The following is a 26777-nucleotide window of genomic DNA, read 5'->3' on the forward strand; positions in this document are numbered from 1 at the left end:
CCCCGCTCAACCAAAGAGCCAAATTGTTGAAAAATACCTTTGCAAGAGCCACAATATAAGTGGTGAAATGCAGAAAAAATGGGTTAAAGTGGCAAGAAATAAGTCAAAGGGGGCAAAATTGGCAAACAAGGGTAAAAAGTAGGCAAAAAATGCCAAAAAAAAGGGTAAAAAGTGCCAAAAATGTGGAGAAACAGAGGCAAAAGGGCAGAAAAGTGGCAAAATTTGAGTGAGAAGTGACACAAAAATGAGTTACAGGCGGCAAAAATGGTCAAAAAGTAGCAAAAGCATGACAAAAAATGAATAAAAAGTGACTAACATGGGCAACAGGGAGCCAAAGGTGGGAGAATGGGCAAAGAGTGGCAAAAAATGGGGGAAAAAGTGGCAAAAGGCAGCTTAGATGGGTGAAAGTGGCAAAAAATAACAAAATAACAGGATAAAATGGTCAGAAACTGGGGGAAAAGGGATAAAACCTGGATAATAGTGGCAAAAAGAAGTGACAAAAGTGGGCTTAAAGCAGTAAAAATTGATTAAAAGTGGCTAAAAATGCAAATAAGGGCAATGGAAACACACAGACAAAAATAAAGGTTGATAATTAAAGCCAACTGTGTAGGAGTGGGAAACAAATCAATTTATGTGACTTGCAATGGATAATTTTCCCTTTATGAAGGTTTTCTGGGGGAATAATATTTCAAATGAAGACATAAAAGAGCCACACTCTGAGTATCACTGATTAGACATTTGAATAACTGAATTTTGAAGGGGTATGCATCAACCTGGCATGACACTGTCAAAATCACGACATGACACCTGCCATTCACGTGAGGAAGGCTTTATCACCATTTATGAATGTCATTCAGTGTCATTTGCTTAATTATCACTTTTAATACAATAACTTAAGAGCACACCCCACTACACCACCACTGCACATCCCAAAACAAGAGTGGGAGTTTTCAATGTAGCTTGCACTCTGTCTGGTTGCACTGCAGCTTTTTTCCTTTCCTGGAGAGTCATGTAAGTTAAAACTGGATCTTACCGCACCCACCACGAATCTGTCCAGTCTTTATGCTAGACCAGAGGTTTTCAAAGTGTGAGGCGGCCCTCCACTGGGGGGCGCCAAAGAACTTCAGGGGAGGCGCGGAACCATAAACCAGAAAAAAGGTGATTTGCTTTGCTAAGTTCAGCTGTGCATGGAGCTAAATTGATAAGACTTTATTGTTACTATAGCGACTAGAGTCAACTACTCAAGTTAGAATTTTCCTGCAAGGATCCTGACGATGCTCAAGTCACAGTGTTAAATTTGCAAAGATATACAAGCTAATGACAGGATAAGGCTGTGTAAATTTTGGGGTCATCTTCAGACTGACCAACAATTCTAGTGACCAAACTAGGGGAATTTTTAACAGGAAGTGAAAGGTATTTACACTGATCAAAAGTGAGTACCAGGAAAGGCAGAAGGTGGAGGATGGTCCGCAGTTATGCAAACCTGCATCAACCGTACAGATGAAAACTTGAAACTCCCACTGAATAAGAGCGTAGAGCATAATAATCAGGTAGTATTGGAAATAAAATCATTACTGAAACCAAATAACGAATTGCCTAGGAAAGACAGATGTTTAGAACATTTGCAGACCAAAATATCAAAAATATATTAATGATAAAAATATTCAAAGATTAGACATAAATGTTTGAAAATATGGTTGTTTAATTTTTTTTCAATCTGAATCTTTATGTGGGTCGGGGTCCACCGAAGGAATAATTTTCTCTTAGGGAAGGCTCACTCTCCTACACTTTGAAAACCACTGTGCTAGACTAAGACATCTGGCTATAGCCTTGCCTTACTGTACAAAGAGGCAAAAAGGGATCAAACAATGTTAACTTCACATTAAAGGTGACATAATTGTCCAAATGGTGTTGGCCTTTAATGAAAACATTCATAAACCTTCATCGTATTCTGCCTCCTTCTGTGAATGGTCATGTCAGTCATATGCATACCTCTGAATATAAAGTATCACCAACATTTCCTTATGTTTCATAAAGTTTGGAGCTGGCTGAAGACTGAAGAGTGTTATTTTACCTGGGGTCAGACTTATTACCATCATAACAATAGAGAAATGCATTCTTTTCAAGATTACATCCATTATTTACTGAGGATGTTTTCTTTCTCTGATAAGTGAAACCAGAATGATGCTGTCTGGTATTTTTCCAAAAATCAACGTCAACATTCTCACCAGTTTCACCAGATCGTTTGGCCTCATCATCACTGTCTGGTTTAAGATTTAAGTATGTGGTCGGTTCCCCCCCTCCCCAGTCCTCTTCATCGATTCCTGTTTCTGCCTCTAATTCCTCATCTGTTTGGTCTTCATGGTGCTCTGAAGCCCCACCTCCACCACACTTGTGCATTTTTAACTGAGAATGCCAAAAGAATCTTTGGCGACAAACAGAGCAGCGGTGGCGTTTCACCCCCTTGTGACGTGCCATGTGAGCTGACAGATTACCCTTTTGGCTGAATCTTTTACCACACTCAGAGCAGCAGAAGGGTTTCTCTCCTGTGTGAACCAACATGTGTGTTGTCATCTGTCCTTTCAGGGTAAATCTCTTACTGCAAACAGAGCAGCTGAAGGGTTTCTCTCCAGTATGAACTAACATGTGTGTTGTTAACTGCCCTTTTAGGGTAAATCTCTTACTGCATATAGAGCATATAAAGGGTTTCTCTCCTCCATGAACTAGCATGTGGGTTGTTAGCTGTCCTTTTAAAGTGAAGCTTTTACCACAAACAGAGCAGCTGAAGGGTTTCTCTCCTATGTGAATTCGTACATGTTCATTCAGATGGGCCTTTTGTTTAAATCTTTTACTGCAAAAAGAGCAACTGAAGGGTTTCTCTCCTGTGTGGATCCTCAGGTGTTGTGTCAAATGCTGTTTTATTTTGAATGTTTTACCACATTCAGAGCAGCTGTGGGTTTTCTTACTTGTCAAACTTTGATTGTTCTCTGAATGTAACTCTGACATCTCCCTCCAGTCGTCACTGTCATCATTCTCAGACTCTAAGGAGTCTTCCTTTTTAATCTGAGTCTCTGGTTGTAAATGTCTCTCTGGATCTGAATTCCTGTCTGGTTCTGTTCCTCCACAGTCCTCTCTATGTTTGAAACTTTTCCCACACTCAGAGCAGCTCTGTGATTGCTTTTCTGAAGACTGACCTCCAACACACTTATGTTTTTTTAACTGCCAAAGCCAAATAAATCTTTTGTGACAGACCGTGCAGCTGTGGCATTTCTCCTCCTTATGGCGTGCCATGTGAGTTGCCAAATAACGCTTTTGACTGAATCTTTTACCACACACTGAGCAGGAGAAAGGTCTCTCTGCCATGTGCATCACCAGGTGGTTGTTCAGATTCTGTTTAGTTTTGAATGTTTTATCACACTCAGCACAGTTGTAGCAGCTTTCTCCAGTGTGACGTGCCACGTGAGCTGACAGGTAACGCTTCTGGCTGAATCTTTTACCACACTCAGAGCAGCTGTAGCATTTCTCACCAGTGTGACGTGCCATGTGAGCTGACAGGTAACGCTTTTCATTAAATGTTTTTCCACACTCAGAGCAGCTGTATGATGTTTTATCAGTCTTTTGTCTTCTATTTTTCACGTTTGTTACAGTATTTGAATCTGACTGATCATCTCTGGTCTCTGCCCAGTCTTCACTGTCATCAGTCTCAGCTCCAGAGGAGTCTTCAGTCTTGATATCAATCTCTGGCTTTAAATGTCTCTCTAGAGCTGAGGTCCTGGCTGCTCCTGCTCCTCCACAGTCCTCTCCATCAGCTCCTGTTTCCATCTGTTCAAACTGTGTGTGAAGCTGTGAGCACTGAGGTTTCTCTTCATCATCTTCAGTCTTTACAGTGACAAGAGTGAAGGGAAACATGTTGGTGTCAGCAGCCTCTAGTCCTCGAAGCGTCTCTCCTTCCTGACTGCTCCACAGTTCCTCCTGTTCCTCTTTAATGCATAGGGGCTCAGAGTATTCCTGGTCCAGACTTGGACTCCTCTCCTGCTGCTCCTCTTTACCCACCAATGGCTGGTGGTCATCTACAGGCACAAGCAACAGAATAACACGTTTTAGTAAAAAACACAGTTTAAAGTTTGAGTAAGTCCCAGATCATTAGGCCTGTAGAAGAACAACCTAAACATTGACTGTGTTTAGACGGACTTGAGTATCCTGGTTTCTATTTGTGCATGTTAATGTTTTCAGAATCGGGATATACCCTTATCCAGTTTTGAGAAACATGGTTTCGCTACAAGGAGACCCTACTGTGGCATGTATGTCCTGTGTACCTGCCAACTACCTGTATAGGCACCACTTGGATTAAACCGTTAATGTCAGCTCTCTCCCCATGATTCTAGCCTAAAACATGACTCCGCCCCCTCCTTGCTGACATCACAGGCTTGTTGGGACATGGTGGCCATCCACCAACCATCCACTACTCCATCGATCTGGACCATCCAGGATTGCACAGCACTCATCAGTGAACAAGACTGTTTGAAAATGAGTCTTCATGTATTTCTGGGCCCACTGCAACTTCCTGGTTGGTTGGTTAGGGGGGGCTGAATAGTAGGTTTATGCACGACTGCAAGCCTCTGGAGAATCCTACACCTTGAGGGTGGGACTCCAGGGGCCACTAGCAGCTTCAAATACATGTTTGCTGCTTTATAATGGCATTTTAGCAGCTGATGAATCTGTCTGTCAGAAACCTTCCTCATTATGCCTTTATCTGCATGAACGTGTCTGTGCTCTGAATCAAACACAAATTACTTCACAGTACGGTGATCACGCTTAAGTTTTCATGAAATATCTAATATTTTCATTCCTTGTCCAAGACATTACACTATTTGAGGCTTTTCAGCAGCAGAGATCCTTTTTCTTTCCCGTATTGCTGAAACCTGTGGCCTGCTAAATAATGTAGAACGTCCTCCTTATGTAGTTTTCTTTAATTGGGCTCACCTGGCAAACTAATGATCACAGGTGTCTGAGATTGATTTTAGTAATCCAGAGAGCCCTGAGACACAAAACCATCCATGAGTTTAACTGAAAAACAAACAATGTGAATGTTTATGAAACTAAAATCCAGTGTGCATACTGATTTGGTACGCGGTGTAAAGAGGATAAAAGTTAGCAGACTCATCGTCCTGCCCCCGTGCACACAGACAGCATCTGCAGACTGCACAGATACATAAATACGATCACATGTAAGACACGGTTTAGTGAAATTATCCAGATCAAGGTCATTAAAGATTAATGATGACTTTGTAAATCTGTAGCTTATTATTGTTGTGTTTAAGGAAAACGACAAACTTGCATCAATGCACTAGGCTGGTGTATGTATAATATCTCACTATAAATTAGGTTTTTGATGTTCTTACTAATCGTTAAAGGGCTGTAAAGTAAATGCTTCATATATAAAATAAACTGTTACTGTGACAGGGTTTATGATGGAAGTAAAAAGCATGTAAAATAAATGAACTAACCTTCTGTAATGTGTTTTATGGCTCTAAATCCTTCTAGAAGTGGGATGTGTCAGAAAGAGGGAGATGTGTTTTAAGGTGGTGGGGGTTGGACATCAGCAGGTTTATTTTGTACAAAAATGTAAGTTACTACCATTAAAAAATTAAAAACAAAAACATGTTTTATTTTATTTTTCCAATTGAGATGAACGCTGATGAGGAAACAGGTGAGGAAAAAGAGGAAGAAGTCCATCTCGTTCATAAATGTCCAGTCCTACAGACTTCAGAACCTTAAAAAGAACCCTGCATGATCAGACAAGTTCATCTTGTTGGATAGATATTTGTATCTTTAAGATGTATATTGAACTAAAAATCTCCCTAAATACCCCACGTCTGCATTTTGAGTAAATTTGAGCTCGTAATCTCACTGGGAGGCTGCCTTGTTTTGGTCCGTTGCCGGTAGTGTGATGTCACAGTTCTGCAGCGCTCTCTATGAGCTCTTCACGTTGCCAGCAGTAAACGTTTTCAGACATTCAGACAAGCTCTGTCATTACTCCTATGTTTTACCTCAGTAAAACTCCCTACAAGTGACTGGATTTGGTGTATAGTGGAAGTGTGCCGGGAGCTTTTCAAAATAAAAGCAGTATGTACATATGAACAGAGTTTCTCCAAAGAAATGCTAAAGTGGACTTTTACTTTGAAAAGTGCAAACCAAAAGTGCTTCCTTTCTGTGTTTTTTACCTGAACCATGTGGAAACAGAAAGCTTCATCAAGAGTAGAGGTTCCAGGAACAATTTTATTAAACAGACGCATTATAGCTCCTGGCCTTCACCTGGTTCATCAAGAAACAGATTTCAAACATATCCTACCGATGTGGATTTAAATATGGCTCTGTATTTATCATTTTCCTGTCAAGCTGGACAGATAGCCGCTCGTTGTGAAAAAAATAAATAAATAAATAAAATATGTTTTACATAACTAAAAATTCAGTCCTTTGAACACAATTTTAAGTCTGAGGATAAAAAAGGAAACAAACTTTTTTTTTTTTCTTAAAACGCAATCTAAAGTTTAAAGAATGAGGATGGATAAAGAAAAAGATCTCAATTAACATAGGTCTGTTGGTCCAGCATAAAACTCCACTAATTTATTAGTATATATGGCCAAATTTTACAGTTGATATATACTGATATGCACAGCCAAAATATCGGCAAAAATTTTGATTATCTGCCGATACCAATATTTGGCTTTTTTTCTTTGCTAATATCTGCCAATACTGATATCTGGCAATAATATCGTGCATCTCTAGAAGAGGCCTCAAATTTTAAAAATTGGGGGGGGGGCAGTCAAATTTTGCTTTGGGCCCCAAGTTAGCTCGGACCGGGCCTGATTTTGGATGTGTGGTGGACACATCGCAAGTGAAGTACATTTTATTAGTCATAAATGCATTTTGGTTCCACACATCAGTTATTAGTAATAATCGGTATCAATATTAGATGTAAAAATCAAACGTATCAGTTGACCCTCAGTATACAGCACTAATTTGCCACGTTGAATAACTTAAATTCTAACTGCCATAAATACATTTCCTTCAGTAGGATTTACAACAGTGGTTCTCAAATGGTCGTGCAAGGCACACCGGCGCATCTTGAGGCAAGTTGAGGTGTGGCGTGGGGATCTGTACAACCATATTGTATTACCACAACTACACTTTCACTTGTGAATGTTGTTTAAGATAAGACAAGACTTCATTGATCCCCAGCAGTGTTAATTTGACAGCTATTTTTAAATTCAGTCCTAGTTTTAGTCTTTAAATGAACTGCATTTTAGTTTGAGTCACATTTTAGTAATTTCTATCTTTTTAGTTTTGGTCTAGTTTCAGTCCATAAAAAGTCCTCACATTTGAGTCTTTACTTTTAGTCCAAGCATTTGTTTTCTTGCCTAAATCTGGTACCAAATCATGGTAGCGTGTTCTCTGCACTCTGTCTAACCTGGGGTCCCTGCTTTCTACAGCTGAGAGGAAGAATCGATACAGATGCATTGTTTTTGACAGATTTACCCACAGAGGAGAAATATCACGGATTTTGAATGTCTGATGAAAACTAAATTACATTTTAGTCTAGTTTTAGTCATTTTGACAAAAACTAAACTTAGTTTTTGTTAGTTTTAGTAATCAAAGATATATTTTTGTTAGTTTTCGTCTAGTTTTTGTCATGGAAAAAAGGCTGTCGACGAATATTTTTAGTCATTGTTTTAGTTGACGAAATTAACACTGGCTTTGGATAGAAGCATCTGCTTAATGTCATTTCAACATTGTAATAACAACTAAATTAAGTTTAAAGATCCTTTCACTCATGTTAAAGGAGCTGTTTCGCATTGATACTGGTGTATCTTGCGATTGTGTCGGGATTTTTGGTGCCTTGAGCAAATAAAATGTGAAAACCACTGATTTAGAATACAAGACTTGAACTGGTATCACTACCTTTCCTGGAGTGAAAAATCAGAGCACTTTTACTACTGGCTCAAACATAAACGGTTTAAATGTTCAGTTTTCAGAGATAAAAACTCACCTTTACCCTGGTTAGACCTGTTTATCTGTACCAGTTTAAATCTAAATTAAGACAGAAAGATTTCATGTTCACTGTAAAAACATAGGCTGTCCTTCATCAGCCTTCATAACCAGGTTTAATAAAATATAATATAATTCACCTGATCTTTAAGCCATAATGGTGGACTTTTCTAAAGGAATAATAAACCGTAGTAAACTCAGTGATGTTCTAACCAGGAGCTAGCTGAGGCTACCACTGTGTCCGTCTATGAACGTTAGCTAAAGCTAAAAAACATTATCAGGAGTGGAAATAAACCCACCTGCTCTGTGCAGCTTCATCTCAGGTGTTAAAACCACATCCAGCAGCTTTCTTTGGTGCTGGAGCTCCTCTCCGTGTTCAGATCTTGGTGCTGGTCCTCCCGGGTCTCTGAGAACCGCAGAGGCTGGATCTTTACACCCGGACATCTTCAGAGTCTGAGAAGGAAAGAAAACTGAACTCTTTCAGCTTCCGTAACATTAATCTACTAACCTATAACGTTAGCATAGCCACACATGCTAACTGAGCTTTAGCGGCGAGGCCGTGAACACTTCCTCTTCTTCCTCCTCCTCTCCTCCTCCTCCTCTTCTTCTGCTCCTCATGACGCGCCGGTAGGCTGAACTCTGCCCCCACAGGCCAGGAGTAGGAGGTGCATGCAGGAATCTGAGCACGAGCAGATTAAAGTGTCAGCAATCACAGCAGGGATCGAAATCTGAATTTAGGTCTAACCTGAGGGCCTAACAGGGTCAGGGGTTAACCGAAACCTGTCAACCATGTTTTCACAGGTGATGAATTACAAGGGAAATTAAACAGCGATGATAAATTATTTTAAAAGTTCTAAAAAAAAGTCAAAATGAATAAATATTACAGCATCAGTGTTACTGTGTGTCCATGTCAAATAAATGCTAAATAAATACATAAATGAGTTAAAAGGCTTAAAATCTGAGATAAAAAGTCAACTTCATAAGTCCTGAAGGTCAAAAAACAAAATTAAAAGTCGAAATAAGATTTTTTAAAGGCAAATATATAAGATAGTGAGTTAAAATCATGTGTTTAAAGCCCAAAATAGAAGATAAAATTCAAAACTGTGACTCTACAACACTGATCATCAACTGGCGGCCCGGGGACCATATCAGGCCCAACAAAGCTTCCTGTCTGGCCCCCAAAAGATCAATAAATTCAGAAAAGGAGGAAAAGAAGATGTGGTTTTAAGAGAATCCTTTGGCTTTAAATGTCTTCAGCTGTTAAATCCATTACAAAAATAACTAATATTGAAACTGTTTAGGACTGACTTCACATTTGATTTGTTTTAATGGTAAAAATAAAAGCCATTTTAGTAAATATATAAAAGAAAGGGGGTTAAGGTTTGCACAAATCTTGCCAAAATGGCCAGATTAAGTGATGAAAAGGAGTTAGAGAGTATCAAAAATGGGTGCTAAGTGTCAAAATGGGTTGTGGAGTGACATAAACAGACAAAAAAATGCAGGAATGTGCGAAAAACGGTAAAAGAGAAAAAATGGGCAAAGAGTATCAAAAATGGGTAAAAAGTGGCAAAAATTACGCAAAAAGTGATAAATAGTGGTCAAAAAATTTTTAAAAATGATAAAAGCGTGCCACAAAAGGGATAAAAGATGCAGAAAAAGTGATTAAAAAGGGGTTAACAAATAACAAAAATTGGGTTAAAGAGGCAAAAATGGGAAAAATGATCAAAAATTAGTTGAATTATATAGCTAAAATAAGTCATGAAAAGGTGTTAAAGAGTGGCACAAAAGGGAAATAACTGGCAGGAATAATGCCAAAATGGGCAGAAGAGTGGTTGAATTAATAAAAAGTGGCAAAAATTGGTATAAAAGTGGCAAAAATGGTGCAAAAAAGTAATGAAAAGGGGTTAAAAAGTGGCAAAAATAGTAGAAAAGTGACAAAAATTGAGTTCTGTTGTCAGGCCTGTCTCTTTGTGTCCTGCTGTGTTATAGATAATAGAGATAAATCTCTCTGGTGATGACTAAAAATGTGACCGAAGCCAGATAAAGTTCCTGCAAGTCGGCATCCCGGTGGTTGAGAAAAATGGATACAAAGTTGTTTTCTTCAAAATGATCATTTTTCGTTTTTTTTTCTCATTTTATGCAAGTCTGACATTTAAACTACTAATTCGATGAAAAAGGACACAAATGTGATATTTAAAAGCGTTAATTTTGTGTTTAAAAATGCCCTCTTCTCCTAGTTTCAGCGGGGAGATTGAAGGGAGGGGAAAGTGAAAATGCTGGGTGATAATTGGCCACTCAGTCTGCCATTGTCCCCAGTTTCGCCCATTGAGATGGACAATAACAAACACCACATGGCTCAAACTCCAACCCCCAGGCACGTAACTACAGCTGTTTCTAGTTATCACCTTTATCAACAAGCCTCAAGATGAACCCTGCAGCGAAGAAAAGTAGAAGAGACGATGAAGAAGCTGCAAGAATTATCAACAGACTTGTGAAAACTTCAGGATCACTCGACAGTGAAAGTTTGATGAAGGTGGATTTCCTATGGGAATATTTTGATGAGCGTCACCAGTCAGATTCAGAAGCTTGGTTTGGGTGGACTTTATGTAAATGTGGCTCTGTTGTTCACGCCCATCAGCCGGCCTGCCTGAATGTAGGAGAAGTCCTGAAACTTTGAGCCTGGTTTTCTCTGAACAAACAGGAACTAGAAGTTAACATTCAAATGAGCATATCTTTTTGAAATATCCTCAGATTAAGGTGTATGATACACCATTTGAAAGCTTGGAATTTAGGCTTTCATAATGTGTAAAAAACTCAAAAATGACCTAGGACGACTTGCAGGAGTTTTTACCAGCTTTGGTCACAAATGTCCTGATCCAAATACTACTGCAATAATATTCAGTCAGACCAAAATAGTTATTTAATTTTTGTTTATGTGAAAGTCCGGCCCCTGGAGTTTCTATCAAGACTGAATCTGGCCCTTGTGCAGATGAACTCGATGACCTGGATCAAAAAGGTCAAAATATGAGATAAAATTCTTGATCAGGAGTTTCAAAGGTGAAAATATGGGATTAAAAGTCAAAGTTCAGAGTTTAAAAGGTCAACGTATGATTTCAAATGGAAAACTGTAAATCTGAAAGGTCAATATGAGAGAAAAGGTCAAAATTATGAAATAAAAAGTCAATATCCTAAGTTTCAGTCATAATCTTGGGATGCAAAATGAATACATACAAATTAGTTTCTTTCCCTCATTACTAACTTTTTATCTATTTATTTCTACTCTTTACTTTTTCAGATTTTTATAACTTAATATGGATTTTTAAAAAATCGTTGAGGTTTAATTTCCATTTCTATACTGGAGGAAATCTGAAGACCTCATCCGGTGAGCCAGTTCTAATTCAGATATGATCTTGCAGGCCGGGCAAAACTGCAACGTGGGCCGCATTTGGCCCCTGGGCCTTTGGTTTGACATAGAGGAACAACAGTGAGCAGGGTTACTTTATACTTTTTTAAAATCAAAATAAAAACTTTTTAAGACTTGAACTGAGAAGTCATAACACTAATAGCAGGTGTGCTGAGCTGACTCAGTTTAACTAATAAAAAGCAGAGTAATGCTGTTTGTCAGAAAAAGACCTGCTAAAATGAAGGTGGACTTCAAGGATATTTAAGTCAGAAACCCGATGGCCCTTGTTTCAGAGAACTGGACAAGTGTTTCATGACAGTAAGTTTATTAAATCACAGGGAGCCAGATAAAATCAGAGAGTGTTCTGGGGTCCTCCCTAAGAAAATGTTGAAGATCCAACAGTGAATTCTCTGAATTATGGAGAATATCTGTATGCAACAATTTGTGGAGGAAGATGTTGATACTCATGAAGGGTTGGCTAGAAAACAAAGATTGGATAAAGACATGTTTTAGTCAATGTGCCTTCTAAAATTAATGACCTCTCACTGGTCAAAATCTGACTTTTTAAGACTTTTTATGGCATTTCTTTTCAAATATGCAATTTAAGACTATTTAAGAGCTTCCAAAGATCTGCAGGAACCCTGGCTGAGGATCCTAGATCTGACAGTTCCCTTTTCTTTCACTCCTGTATTCTTTCACATAAAAACACAACATGCACAGTGCCTATAAAAAGTAATCACCGTCTTGGATGTTATACCCTTTTATTATGTTAGAAATCAATCGTGGTCAATCTAATTTGGATTTTTTTGACAAAAAAAAAAACAAAAAACAAAAAACAAAATACAAAAAATCTCTGGGTGATAGGTCTGAGTCAGGCTTAAACATCTGGACTTTGGAATTTTACTCCATTCTTCTTTGATAAACTGCTCAAGCTCTGTCAGGTTATACAGGGATCAGGTCTGAACAGCCCTTTTGAAGTCCAGCCAAAAATACTTGGTTTGATAGTGCAGCTGTCTCATTTCAGACAGCAGGTCTGGGCGACTGCTGGATGATTCTGACAGAACAGTACCTGAGGCAAAAACTGAGACACTGCATTTGCTTCCTCTGATTTTCTTCACCTGTTCTAAAGCTGATTAAGTTACTTATATCATGGTCTTGGTGAATACTCAATTCTGATTGGCTCTGGAAATTCCATTGGTATCCATTAACTTCTGATATATGGACACCGTTCGAACTTCACATGTAGCTCTGGTCAAAAAATCATTACACTATTCCAAATTAATGCGCAGCAGCCGTCAGCCGATACTCCATCAGGAGTAACTATAGCAACCTGAGACAGTCATATTTTCTGAGCAAGGACTGAGTTACAGCGCTGCCAGCCTAAGGAGCCTGTGGACCGGCATCAACCGTCACTTTGCTGACATAAAAAAATGACAGACTCCAGGTTTAAGACCAGTAACGTAGGACGCTCTTATCTTCTATATCCGATGTTCGTCTTGTTTCCAGGCTCACCTTAACACTGAGAGGTGTCGCTAAAAACTCACTTCCCTCCTGTTCTAACGGCTATAAACTATTGTCAGAAGATTCAAATAACATAAACAAAAGAAAAGAAGCCATTATTTCTTTGAAGAGCCAAAGGAAACGCTTCTGATAAACCAGCATAATAATATCTGATAAATATTGACGTGTCTGACGGAGAATCAGCCCCTGCAGGGCGTGGACAGCTCTGTTTCACCTCTGTGACCCCATAGTGCAGAAGGAGGAATTATTCTATTTATTTAAACTGCTGGTCTGCTAAAGCAAAACTTTCTGTCAGATGACTGTTCATGTTAATGTACAGGTTTATAGTCTGACCACAGATGACTCTCAGTCTCACTCGTCTTCATGTCGTTTCATTGATGAATCCGTTCCGTTGGAACTTGGTATCTATGGCCCGTCCTATTTACTGGAGTACTGAATAACGTTTACATTCCCTAAGAACGTTATGGGATTGGAATGGCTATTCCAGTTAGTAGTCAAGCCCTCAGGTGTTGCTAGGGGAAAGGAATTGTTGTTTTAGTAAACTTTCTATTTTGATCCCAAAACGCATAAAATTATAAGTTAGTAGTTTTATTAATTATTTTTGTTGGCAAGTGACCGTGGTATAAGCGGGTTGATGCCCCTCAAGGTGTCCAGTTATCAGGGATTAATGGACTTCGCGGAGACAACGGATGACGGTTCAGGCCTCCTCATCGTCCATTAATCCATGATAACTGGACACCTCGTCGGGCATTAACCTTTAAGTTCTACCACTGAATAAACACCCAGGACTGATTCTCTTTTAGCTGCCTTAAACTGGATCGTGGGATCAGTAGAACAGAAGAGAATAGATGGAATAGAGATTTACAGCCTCTCTCTGCAAAAAGGGGGGAAACAAACAAAAAGGAAAGATAAAGGGGATGAAAGAAGGACATTTGGTCCCATTTTTCCCCCAAATTTTGAGAATGAAGTCAGAATGCTGACCCAAAAAACCAAATAGAATTTTACTATTTAAAAAAGTCTAAGAATGCTGAGGAGGAAACCCTCAGATTTCCAAGACTGAGGTCAGAATTCTGAGGACTAAAGTTACAATTTTGGGATAAAAGTCAGAATTGGAGGGCGTCGGTGTAGCTCAGTGGACAGAGCACTGTTCGTGGTTTCAGCATGTTTGGTGAATGTCTTCTACTACTCTCTCTCCCCAAATATCCTCTCTCTCTTCAGCTGTCCTGTCAAAATAAAAAAGGCACAATGTCCAAAAAAAAAAATTATTAAATGTCATAATTTTTTAATCAAAATCAGGATTTTGGGAAACATCATTTTGTATATTAATTTTGAGATAATAGTCAGAAATCTGACTTTTTAAATGACTCTTTGAATCATAATTCTGACTTTTATCTCAAAATTCAGACTGACACTTTTTCCTCAGAATTCTGACTTCAAATTCAGAATAAAACATATTCTAATATTATAACAGAGGTCAAATCAAACAAAAGTGTTTTGGAAAGGGTTTGAAAAGTAAGTGGTTTGTTCCTGAATAAGGCAAGCAGCTGCTGTCAAAACCCCATTTAAAACCTGTCATAGCTGCTCTTTCAGGAAGAAAACACATCTGCTAATGTTATGTAGCTAGCAGTTACCAACTAGATTAAGAACAAAACAAAACTTTTTTTTTTTTACATGTTATATTTAGATATAGTACTTCAGCAAGCATAGCAGAGAAGACACCAGGATTTGTTTCAGAAAAAGGTAATAATTTACAATAATATCACTGTGGAACAATGAAAAGACAGACAGAAAAGCATGCAATAGGTTAGACAATCCTTTAGAGTTACTCAGCGTCACAATACATCAAAGGGCCTGTGAGTATAAACTAGTAAATGGTCCTTGTAAAAGATTAAGTCCACAGATGAAAAACAAACAAGAGCAGCCAATTAAAACAACCAAACCAACACAGTTAAAACACCATCGGTATTAAAATGTGTGCTGCGGCATCACAGAGCAAGGTAAAATATAGAAAACTAGTGTCACAGAGTCTGAAACGCCATACAGTAATAATTTGGAATTCATACGGAATGACCTCTAGAATCTGTCTCACTCTGATTGTACCCAAGGTACTGAAGTTTTTTTTTTTAGTTCAAAAACAGATCTACAATTAGATTTTTAACCGAGGACAGTAAAAATGAATGACAGAGGAGATCAGCTGATCCTCTGCTTGTTGCTGTGCAGCTGCAGCATCATGTGGCCAGGTTTAAAGGTCCAAGCAGAGAAATCAATTTAACGATGTCAACAAGAAGCAAGCTAATGAGACAGCATGTCTGACTCTGAAAATAAAGTTAGTGGAGAAAAAAACAGTACGAGTGTTTTATGGCTATATCTTACTCACTGGGGCAGAAGCAGAGGTAGACGACAGACTCACGGAGGTTATTGTACCAAAGGGGCCTCAAAAAAGTAAACAAAAAAAGGACCAACTCTAGTAATCTGGCTAAACGCCTGATGGACAGATCTCTGGATCTCTAAATGAAAGTGGAAAGTTGTGTTGTTAAACCCAGTCACAGATTATGTTTTATTTTCTCCTAATGTTAACCCTTAGGCATCCCTTTAACCGACTACACACATATATCCCTAGGGGACATTTTTGACACATACTTGAAATGCTAAAATTCACGATTTATATTATTTTCAAAAACACTTTTTAGGTTTTTTTTTCTTGTTATCTCTTACAGCTCTGATCATGACATAGCAAATTTTTGGTCATTGTCATGATTTTATTTGTTTTAACTCTTTAAATGCCAGTTTGTTCAATTTTCAATTCAGCAGGATGAGATATTTTCCATATAAAAAATGCTAAGTGGTTTTCTTTTGTAGTCATTATCAAAGATGGTCATATGCCATTAATTAACACCAACATTGAGTTTGGTGCATTATAATTTTTTGTGCATTGTTCAATTTTTATAGTGACTACACACATATATCCCTAGGGGACATTTTCTGCACTTACTTTAAATGCCCATATTTATTATAATTTGTATTCATATTTTTAAAAATGTGTTCTTTTGTTTTTAATTATTGCCTCCTGTTCTGATCACGACATAGCAGATCTTTGGCCATTTTCATTATCTTATGTGTTTTTTTAACCCTTTTAATGCCAGTTAATTCAATTTTCAATTCAGCAAAATGATATATTTTCCATATAAAAAATGCTAAATGTTTTTTTTGTTTAAATTATGATCAAAGATGGCCACAAGTCATCAATTACTACCAACATCAAATTCTATGCATTTTTATTTTTTTGTGCAGTGTCCAGAAAGTGGTGGAAATTTAGCAAAAGATGGACCCTAGGAAACATTTTCACCCCTACTTTATATGGCTATATTCATAATTAATTTTTTTATTAATTAATTGAAAAAAAAATTGTAATCATTTTCACTTCTAATCATGACACAGAAAATCTTTGATTTTCAGTGCTCTAATAAATTATCAATAATTTACTCAGTTTTCTGACTGATGGGTATTGATGCTGTTTGGCAGCTGAACATAGACCTGCAGCGTATCCCCAGCAAAACGCATTGGAGTGGCACTTCAGAAATGCAATTTCTCAAATCTAACATGCAAAACCCAAATTTATATTCCTATCAACACCCACGGACATTTTTATTTCATTTCTTTATGCCTTTATTTCACAGATTTATATATAAAAAAAATCCCACTGTAGGTGTGTCTTTTAAGTGCCCTACCGATACATGCTTGGCCCAGAAAGAGTAATGGTGCCATCTAGTGGTTAGAAGTAAAAATTGAAAGTCTAAGGTCCCCATTCCAAATTGCAACACAGATAATGGTGGTAACAGTGACACATGGTATTGCACATTTGCAATCAAAATAAGCAATTATAATGGCTTTAAATGGGGGATTTTTGTCCCCATGGGATATAGATGTGAGTTTTTTTCCTATGCACAATACCGAAGAGGTCAATGTAATGATTTGGCTTGAAAAAATAAAAAAGAGCAAATATACACATGCAATTTCATGCTGATGGTATCAACAGAACACAAATTAGTTAAAGAATGCCAAAACAGAATGCAAAGAATCTGCCCAGGTATACCTAAGGGTTCATGTAAAACATCTTGTGATGAGCTATGATGTCAGTGGTTATTTTAACTAATAGAAGGGCTATTGTTCATTATCAAGCTTGTTAGCTTTGGCTAATAAAGTTACAGACACTGATGAAGTGAATCCTAAGCACGCTTTTACAGCTGTTCTGCCACTGTGCAGACCAAGCCTGGTTCAGGGTTGGCACTGTCAGCCGTTGGTGTTGTTAAAGCAAACTGACTCACCACCGCATAAAACACATAAAGCACATAAAACAAGGAAGATTTTAAGAATAATTAAACGTCTGTTTACTACTAAAGTGCTAGTGTGTATTTTGTCACTCTTCCTGTATCAGCACTGCAGGTTGTTATTTCAAAAAGAAAATGATTCTTGTTCCAGGACTTCTTTTTCTCAGGACAGCTTTTGGTACTGATATTATATCAAGGTCTAAAATTTTGGTATTGTATCATGAGAGCCTTACAATCTTCTTTGGTCTCCTAATCGTCCTCACTGTCTTCAGTATCAGCTCCAGAAGAGTCTTTGGTCTTATCCTCAGTCAGTGGTTGTAAATGTTGTCCACAGTCCTCTCCATCAGCTCCTGTTTCTGCCTCTCTTTTCTCCTCAGTCTGGTCTTGATGAGTATTTGACCCCTGACCTCCATCACACTTGTGATTTTTTGCCTGATATCGCCAAGCAAAAGTCTGATTACAATCACTGCAGCTGTAGGGTGTCTCACCTCTATGATGAGCCATGTGAAGGGTCAGGAGAAAGTGATGCCTAAACCTTTTGCTGCACAAAGAGCAACAGAAGGGTCTCTCTCCAGTGTGAATTCTCATGTGCCTGTTCAAATCATTATTGCATTGGAATGTTTTTTCACACACTGAGCAGCTGAAAGGTCTGTCACCGCTGTGAACTCTCAAGTGAGAATCCAAATTTCCTTTCTGTGTAAATGTTTTTGAGCAAATAGAGCAACTGAAGGGTCTCACTCCTGTGTGAATTCTCATGTGTTTAGTCAAAGTGTGATTTGTTTTAAATGTTTTGCCACACTCAGTGCAACCAAAGGGTTTCTCTCCTGTGTGAATTCGCTCATGGTCTGTCAGATGATGTTTCCACTTAAATGTTCTACCACAATGAGAGCAGCCGAAGGGTTTCTCTCCTGTGTGAATTCGCTTGTGGTCTCTTAGATATTGTTTCCTATTGAATGTCTTGCCACAATCAGAGCAGCTGAATGGTTTTTCTCCTGTGTGTGTTCTCATATGTGAGTCCATATAATATCTCTGTGAAAACTTCTTACTGCAAACAGTGCAGCTAAAGGGTTTCTCTCCTGTGTGAGTTTTTTTGTGGTCTCTCAGGTGACTTTTCCTCTTAAACGTTCTATCACACTCAGGGCAGCTGAAAGGTTTCTCTCCTGTATGAGTTCTGTTATGGTCTCTCAGATGATGTTTCCAGTTAAATGTTTTATCACATTGAGAGCAGCTGAAGGGTTTCCCTCCAGTGTGAATTCGTTTGTGCTCACTTAGATGATGTTTCCTTTTGAAAGTTTTACCACAATCAGAGCAGATGAAGGGTTTGTCATTCTTATGACTTTTCATGTGATAGTTCATATAACATTTATGTGTGAATTCTTTACAACACACAGGGCAGCTAAAGGGTTTCTCTCCTTTGTGAGTTCTCATGTGTTGTGTAAGACCCTGTTTTGTTTGGAATGTTTTACCACACTCAGAGCAGCTGTGTGATTTCTCATTCCCTGAGCTCTCATTTGTAATATTTTCCACAGAGTTTGAGCCCAACTGATGTTCTCTGGTCTCTCTCCATCCATCACTGTCCTCAGTCTCTGCTCCAGAAGAGTCTTCAATCTTGACCTCTATCTCTGGTTGTAAATGTGTCTCTGGATCTGAGGTCCTGCCTGGTTCTGCTCCTCCACAGTCCTCTCTGTCAGCTCCTGCTTCCATCTGTTCAGTTTGTCTCTCATGAAGCTGTGAGCACTGAGGTTTCTCCACATCATCTTCATTCTTTATAATGACAATTTTGAATGGAAACATGGTGGTGTCAGCCTCTTCTAGTCCTTGAAACTGCTCTTCCTTCTGACTGCTCCACAGTTCCTCCTGTTCCTTTTTAATATGTGGTGGCCCAGTGTCCCTCTGGGGGCTCTCTTCTTTAATCACTGACAGCTGTTCAGCGCCTGCAGGAAGCACTGAAATACACAAAGACACACCAAGGGGATGCTGTGAGGTTATACTGAACCTAATTTGACAGAGGTTTGCTTAATCTAAGTTTTTAGTTACATGTTAGCCCTCTATTCCAGTGGTTCTCAACCTTAGGGTTAAGGCCCCCTTTGGGGTCGTGAGACACTGTGAGGGGGTCTCCAGATACCCTAAAAACAAATAAGAATATTTCTAAAATTTACACTGTTTCCACTTCACACCAATTTTGACACATTTTTTACCCCTTTTCATCATTTTTCCCACCAATTTTAACACATTTACCATTTCACACCTATTTTTGTCAGTTTTAAACTCTTTCCAGCACTTTTTTTCTGCTTGTTTTTTCTACTTCTAGATCAATTATTGCCACTTGTGCCTAATTTTGCCTCTTTTGACCCATTATTGCCACTATTAAACCTTTTTACAACCAATTTTTCTCATTTAAACCACATTTCACCGTTTCATATGGTCAATATTGGTAGTTTAACCAATTTCTGCCCATATCTGCCTGTTTTTTCTTTCCCAGTTGACCATTTTTTTGCCAGTTTATCAAATTTCCACCCCATTTTACTAAATGTACACCCATTTTTGCCAATTTCAAGGCATTTCAGCCACAATTTAACTCCCTTTTACAACTAGTTATGCCAAAATTTGCCACTTAAACACATTTTTGCCATTTTTATCTAATTTTTGCCACTTTAACCCATTTCTGCTACTTTTAAAATCCAACTTCACCACCTTTTCACATTTTCTTGCCATTATTAACCCATATTAACTATTTTTAAAACATTTTCATTCTGTTCTTGACAAAAAGGATTTATATTTTTCAGAGGGCTTTTTATTACACACATGAATAAACAAAGATACTTGTTTCTTTGATAAGAGTGGTTATTATTCAGGTTGAATATAAAGCATGGATGTCACAGCTTAACTGTACAATGGACCATGGTTTTGTTGACCTCCATGGACCCCCAATTAGTCTGGGCCCCAGAAAGCTCTTCTATTTATCCCCCTAATGGGTAGCCTTGTCTGCACATGACTATTCTTGAATGTTCATGGCTGTGTTCAACCATCTTCAGGTACAGGGGGGTCCTCTGTCCCTGACACCTTTATTTTGGGGGTCACATGCTGAAAAGGTTGAGAACCCCTGCTCTATTCCACACCCAAAGCAATGCACAAGCAGCACTAGGATGGACTGTAAACTGAAAATTGATCAAAACTAGTGACTTAAATTGTGAAACTAACATACTCAAACACAGAGACAGAGTAAAGCAGTGGCATTTTGTTGTGGCTGCTCTGAGCACCAGTAATTCTACTAAAGTCATTCTAGAGAAGCTAAAGCTACATAACTTTAAATGGTAAATGTGTTATTTCTAATATTTCTCTCACAATAAAAGTCTGCAGCTGTTGTGATGTTTGAGTGCTTTTATAGTAAACAGACACACCAGGAAGTGTGTTTTTTAGAAGCAGCTTAGACTCAGGTACTCCTTCTGTGCAGTGTGAATTTTGGCAGCTATCTTTAATTTTAGTCTTTAAATGAAATGCATTTTAGCTTTAGTCACATTTTAGTCACTCCTACCCTTTTTAGTTTAAGTCAACAAAAACTCAAAACATTTTAGTCTAGTTTTAGTCCAAAAAAAGTCCTCACATTTTAGTCTGAAATTTTAGTCCAAGCATTAATTTCTTGCCTAAATCTGGTACCAGATTTACCCACAGTGGAGAAATATTACAGATTTTCATTGTCTGACAAAAACTACATTATGTTTTAGTCTAGTTTTAGTCATCTTGGTGAAAAACTTAACTTAGTTTTTGTCAGTTTTAGTCTTTACAGATCGATTTTTGTTAGTCTTAGTCTAGTTTTAGTCAATGAAATTCAAGACAACAAATAATCATACTGTGGAAAAGATGAAGAATATAATCCATGAGTTGGTCTTATTGTAACGGGGCTTGTGCTGAACTGCTAATGATGAAGGTCAGCCTGTGAGGGAAACAAAACTGTAGGTTTGAATCTTACTACACACTAACTTCTCTCCATCAGACAAAGGAGTCAGCTGATTTCAGCGGCATTTCACCTGAAGACACCCTCCTGTCAGTCCGCCTGTGCTATAACTTCTACCATCAAACAGAGTACACTGTAAGCATCACCTCAACCCAACTGAGAACCTTTGGAGCATCCTCAAGCTAAAGATCTATGAGGGTGGGAGTCAGTTCACATCAAAACAGCAGCTCTGGGAGGATATTCTGACATCCTGTGAAACTAAAACAAATAACCTCTGCAGATTTGCAGGCAACAATCCACTTCTTGCTCCGAACAAAACCAATAACGTCCCTAATTCAACCATCTCTTTAAACTTCAACAAACCTGACTTTACAAACAACTCATTTGTGTGTTCCCTGAAATCAACATTGTGCATTATTCTTATTGCTCTTTTCTGTAACAAAAACAATGGCTTTGTGCTGCTAATATAGGTGTTTCCCCAAATTGCACTACAATAACTGAAATATGGCATAATTAGCGAACAATGCAAAATCCTCATTGATTTACAATCTAATACATATTTTGCTTTTCTTAAAACAGAAATATTTTTTGACACCTTATTCTGAATATAAGCAATATGGGGTTTGCATGTTAAATTTTCATCCACTATTACACCCAAAAAACAAATTTCTGACACTTTTTCGATCACAACTCCATTAATAGACATCGAGACGTTTTCATCCTTTTTTCTATTTGTGAACACCATAAACTGAGTTTTACTCCAATTTACAGACAATTTATTCACATCAAACAATTTTTTAAGTTTAACCATCTCATTCTGTATACTCTCTGTTAAAATTTTTAAATCATCTCCTGAAATAAGAAAGCTTGTATCATCTGCGAATAGAGTAAACTCCAAGATCTTTGATACATCACATAAATCATTAATATATAAAATAAATAATTTTGGCCCCAAGACCAAGCCTTGTGGTACTCCACATTCAATATGTAAACAATTAGATATTCTCCCAGCAAACTGTACATACTGTTGTCTATTATATAAATAACTTTTCAGCCAATCTAAAACAACTCCTCTCAAACCATAAGAATATCATTTTGAAATTAAAACATTGTGATCTTATGTATCAAATGCTTTCTTTTAATCAATAAACACTCCTATTGTGTATTTTTTGTTGTCTGTTGCAGCTGTAATTTCCTCTATTATGTTCATTAATGCTAGAGCTGTAGAACAATTTCCTCGAAAGCCATATTGGCTTTCACTTAACAAATTATGTTTCTCAATAAAAGAATCTTATTTTTGTATGAATAATTTCTCAATTAAGTTAGAAAACTGTGACAGTAAAGATATTGGTCTGTAATTAGTGAGGTTCTGTTTATCTCCCACTTTAAACAGTGGAATGACCTTTGCCATCTTCATTCGATCTAGAAAAACTCCTTTGCAAAAAGAAAGATTAAAAATGTAACTTAAAGGCTTTGTTATGCAATCAATAGTCTTTTTCACTATGATCATGTCAATTCCATTACTGTCTGTAGATGTCTTGTTTTTACATTTTGCGACTATAGTTCTAATATCCTCTTCGCTCACCTCATTGAGGAACATGGATTGTGAAACCCTGCTTTCACCATTCCAACCAATTCCTATTTGCCCTTCATGTTTCTCTATTGAGTTTGCAAGATAAGTTCCAATCTTTACAAAAAAAGAATTAAATTCATCTGCTATTTCATCCATATTCTGTAAAACATCCTTACCAGAAATAAAATACTAGGGAGACTTGTAGATGCAGAGGTATTTCTTATTACTTTGTTAAAGATTTTCCATGTGCCCTTTGTATTATTTTTATTATCCTCTAGCATTTTGCTGTAATAGTCTTTTTTTGCTTGTCTCAATATGGAATATGGATTTTGACTTTCTATCTCATATTCCTATGTACAAAAACATTATTTTGAGTTTCTATCTCATATATTTACTTATAAAAACATTCTTTTGACTTTCTATCTCATATATTTACTTATAAAAACATTATTTTGACTTTCTATCTCATATATTTACTTATAAAAACATTATTTTGACTTTCTATCTCATATATTTACTTATAAAAACATTGTTTTGACTTCCTATCTCATATATTTACTTATAAAAACATTATTTTGACTTTCTATCTCATATATTTACTTATAAAAACATTATTTTGAGTTTCTATCTCATATATTTACTTATAAAAACATTCTTTTGACTTTCTATCTCATATATTTACTTATAAAAACATTATTTTGACTTTCTATCTCATATATTTACTTATAAAAACATTATTTTGACTTCCTATCTCATATATTTACTTATAAAAACATTGTTTTGACTTCCTATCTCATATATTTACTTATAAAAACATTATTTTGACTTTCTATCTCATATATTTACTTATAAAAACATTATTTTGACTTCCTATCTTATATATTTACTTATAAAAATATTATTTTGACTTTCTATCTCTTATATTTAATTATAAAAACATTATATTGACTTTTAATAATGTGTTTTAACTTTTGAACTCATTCATTTATTTTTTCTATCTCACAGTTTGAGCTCTTAAACTTATCATTTTGACTTTTTTAAATTTCAAAAGGTCCCCCCCCCCCATAATTTATCACTGGTGAAAATGAGTTGACAGTGTATGGTTGACTGTTGACCTTGTTGGGCCCTCAGGTTAGACCTAAATTCAGAATCCGGCCCTGCTGTGATTGAGTTTGACACTCCTGAATCAGATTATATATGAAATATTATACCTACAAGTATAAATGGACTCAAATGATATTAAATTAATTCACAATTTAAAATGGAAATATAATATTATATGAGCTCACTACATGGATTAAACGACAAAAGAGCAACTAAAGCATGTGGACATGTGTAGATCTCTGAATATTTCTGATGAATGTCTGGATAGCTCATGTATGAAGGTACACATGTATGTAGTGTTTATTTGTTTATTTCTAATTGAACCATCATGGTAACAGCGGTATGTATGTCTGTCTCTCTGGTCCATTAATAATAAAATAAATAAACTTACCTGCTCTGTGCAGCTTCATCTCAGGTGTTAAAACCACATCCAGCAGGTTTCGTTGGTGCTGGAGCTCCCCTCCGTATTCAGATCTTGGTGCTGGTCCCGGGTTTCTGAGAACCGCAGAGGCTGGATCTTTAAACCCGGACATCTTCAGACCTCTGAGAGTCTGAGGAGGAAAAGAAAACATGAAAAAAGATGGTTTAAAAAGATTATTCTGCTAACCTACAACGTTAGCACAGCCACACATGATAACTTAGCGCTAACGGAAACAGCTCTCAAACCGGAAACAACTTCTTCTTCTTTATATGAAATTCAGGCAGGCTATAGAAAGGAAAGTGTGAAACTGCCCTCCACAGGTTAAGTCGAAATATCTGATATCTTCTGATATGATCCAAAAATGAAGTCTGTCTTAACAACTAGTTAAAAATCCGCATCAGAGGAGAAGACCTGGATAATTCCCTGAATCACTCTTTTACACTGCAGCATGCGGTACAGCAGTGATCATCAACTGGTGGCCCGGGGGCCACATCAGGCCCCATATCTTCCCATCCGACCCCCAGAACAGGATCAAATTCACAATAAGTGCAGAGGAAAACTTCTGGAGGAAAAAAGTTGCGGTATTTTGGGAGTATTTTTTTTATTAATATTTTATTTTCTTAATAAACTCCCTACAGCTATTAAAACAACTCCAAAAACAACTGAGACTGAACCAATTTAACTGGCTTGACTTGCCTTTATGTTTCATTTTCAGAAATCCAAAGGTTAGTCAGTATTGGCAATAATGTGCAGTGCTTAACAAATTTATTAGACCACCTGTCATATTTGTCTCAGAGACCATCCAGCATATGAAGTGCTTTAATGCAGGCGCTTTCACTTTCAGTGAGCTCTCCACGTTTTACCATTTTGAACAGGAATGAGGAATTTCAAACTGAATTCACCCAAATTACCAAATTCACCCAAATATATATATATATATATATGAGATATATACATATATATTATAAATATATTATATATCTTATTAAGATATAGTAAGTAGTAGTAAATAAGATAAAAGTGGCAAATAAGCAAAAAATTGTAAAACAGGGTTAAAGTAGCAAAAAATGGGCACAAAGACTGGTTGAAGGGGATTAAGAAGTGGCAGAAATAGGTTAAAAGTGGCAAAAATGTGTAGAAAATTTGGTGAAATCGAATTTAAAATATAAGAACGTGTTTTAAACTTGCAAAAATGAGCATTACATATGATGAAAAGGTTTTAAAATTGACAACATCTGGTTTACAGTGGCAAAAATGTGCTAAAATTGGTGGGAAAAAGTGATGAAAAATGTGTTCAAACTTGGCAAAATTGGTGTAAAGCAGCAAAACTGTGTGAAAAAGAGGCAAAAATGGATCCAAACTTTGCAGAAACTGATGAAAAGTGGCAAATACTAGCAACAGGATTAGGTAGGAAAGAAATATTTCAAAAATATTGAAACTTTTTTTAAGGCATCTGTCAACCCCCTCTAAGTGTCTTGCAACCCCCAGTGGGGTCCCGACCCCCACGCTGAGAACCTCTGTTCTATATTCTTCTTCAATCTCTCCCTTTTCTATTATACTTTCTGCATTCCATGAAAACATGTTTCATATTTTCTTCTTCTCCACAAGTATCACATCAACCATTTTCATGTTTTCCCATCAGTTGGTGGTTCTCATGTTGGCCAAGCAAAGCTTTAACTGATTAGCAAGAAATTTCCAAGGCAAATATTTTCTTTAAATGACACATTTCTCCCTTTTATGTATTCGTTTACACTGAATTAAAGTGTGAGTGACTGTTTCAGGGCTGCTACAAACACACTGCCTAGTATGATATTTCACAGTTGTATGTAAATACTTATTTAACCCACAGTATCTCAGCCTCAGCCTGGTTAACTTCAATATATCCTTATTATTTCCAGAAAAACAGAACCATTTCCTAACTGAAGCCTGAATACTAAAATAATGTCTCCCTCTTTTCCTTTGCCCAAGTTTCTTGCCGCTCCCACTCAAGTTCTTCTTTGATTTTACTTCTGTATTCTGTTTTTCCATGTGAGACCTTTACATGTCTATAAGTTTGCTTCAATGCTGTTTTTGCAGTGCTATCAGCAACTTCATTAGCCATGACCCCAGAATGGCCTGGAACCCAGAGCAGTGGAGCTTCACACTTCTTCTTCTTAATTCTAAACAAGGAAAATAAAATTTCACAAGGTGGAGCTGAGACTCGACATCACAGCTGCACCCGAGTCTAAACAAATAACTACTTTTTCTGGTGTGACATCCTCAATCCAGTGTAATGGCCAGAGAATAGCCAACAATTCAGCTGTAAATACAGAGGTATCATTAATACAATTGAAACCAGAAGTTTACATACACTGTATAAAAAGGCACATAAACTTTTTTTTTTCTCACTGTCTAACATTAAATCAGATTAAACTTTTCCTGTT

The 26777-nt window shown here is 37.2% G+C and overlaps 1 protein-coding gene across 4 annotated transcripts; it reads right to left on the reverse strand.

The window, feature by feature from the left end:
- Positions 1–204: 204 nt before the first annotated feature.
- On the reverse strand, positions 205–24581 carry LOC121521456 (gastrula zinc finger protein XlCGF57.1-like). 4 transcript variants are annotated; one of them, XR_005992854.1, is made up of 4 exons: positions 24325–24581; positions 17535–19247; positions 8349–8728; positions 205–4070 (listed from the first exon to the last, which is right to left on the reverse strand). XR_005992854.1 is itself a non-coding variant. In XM_041805466.1 (3 exons), the coding sequence occupies exons 2-3, from the start codon at positions 8491–8493 to the stop codon at positions 2071–2073; spliced, it is 2145 nt and encodes a 714-aa protein (XP_041661400.1). In that variant the 5' UTR covers positions 8494–8728; positions 24325–24581; the 3' UTR covers positions 205–2070. The 4 variants fall into 4 exon arrangements, 3 of the variants coding, with proteins under 3 accessions (XP_041661400.1, XP_041661399.1, XP_041661401.1); XM_041805466.1 differs by lacking the exon at positions 17535–19247; XM_041805465.1 differs by lacking the exons at positions 8349–8728; positions 17535–19247.
- Positions 24582–26777: the final 2196 nt, after the last annotated feature.

The sequence above is a fragment of the Cheilinus undulatus genome, linkage group 14, assembly GCF_018320785.1.
Source record: "Cheilinus undulatus linkage group 14, ASM1832078v1, whole genome shotgun sequence".
Classification (NCBI taxonomy): Eukaryota; Metazoa; Chordata; class Actinopteri; order Labriformes; family Labridae; genus Cheilinus; species Cheilinus undulatus.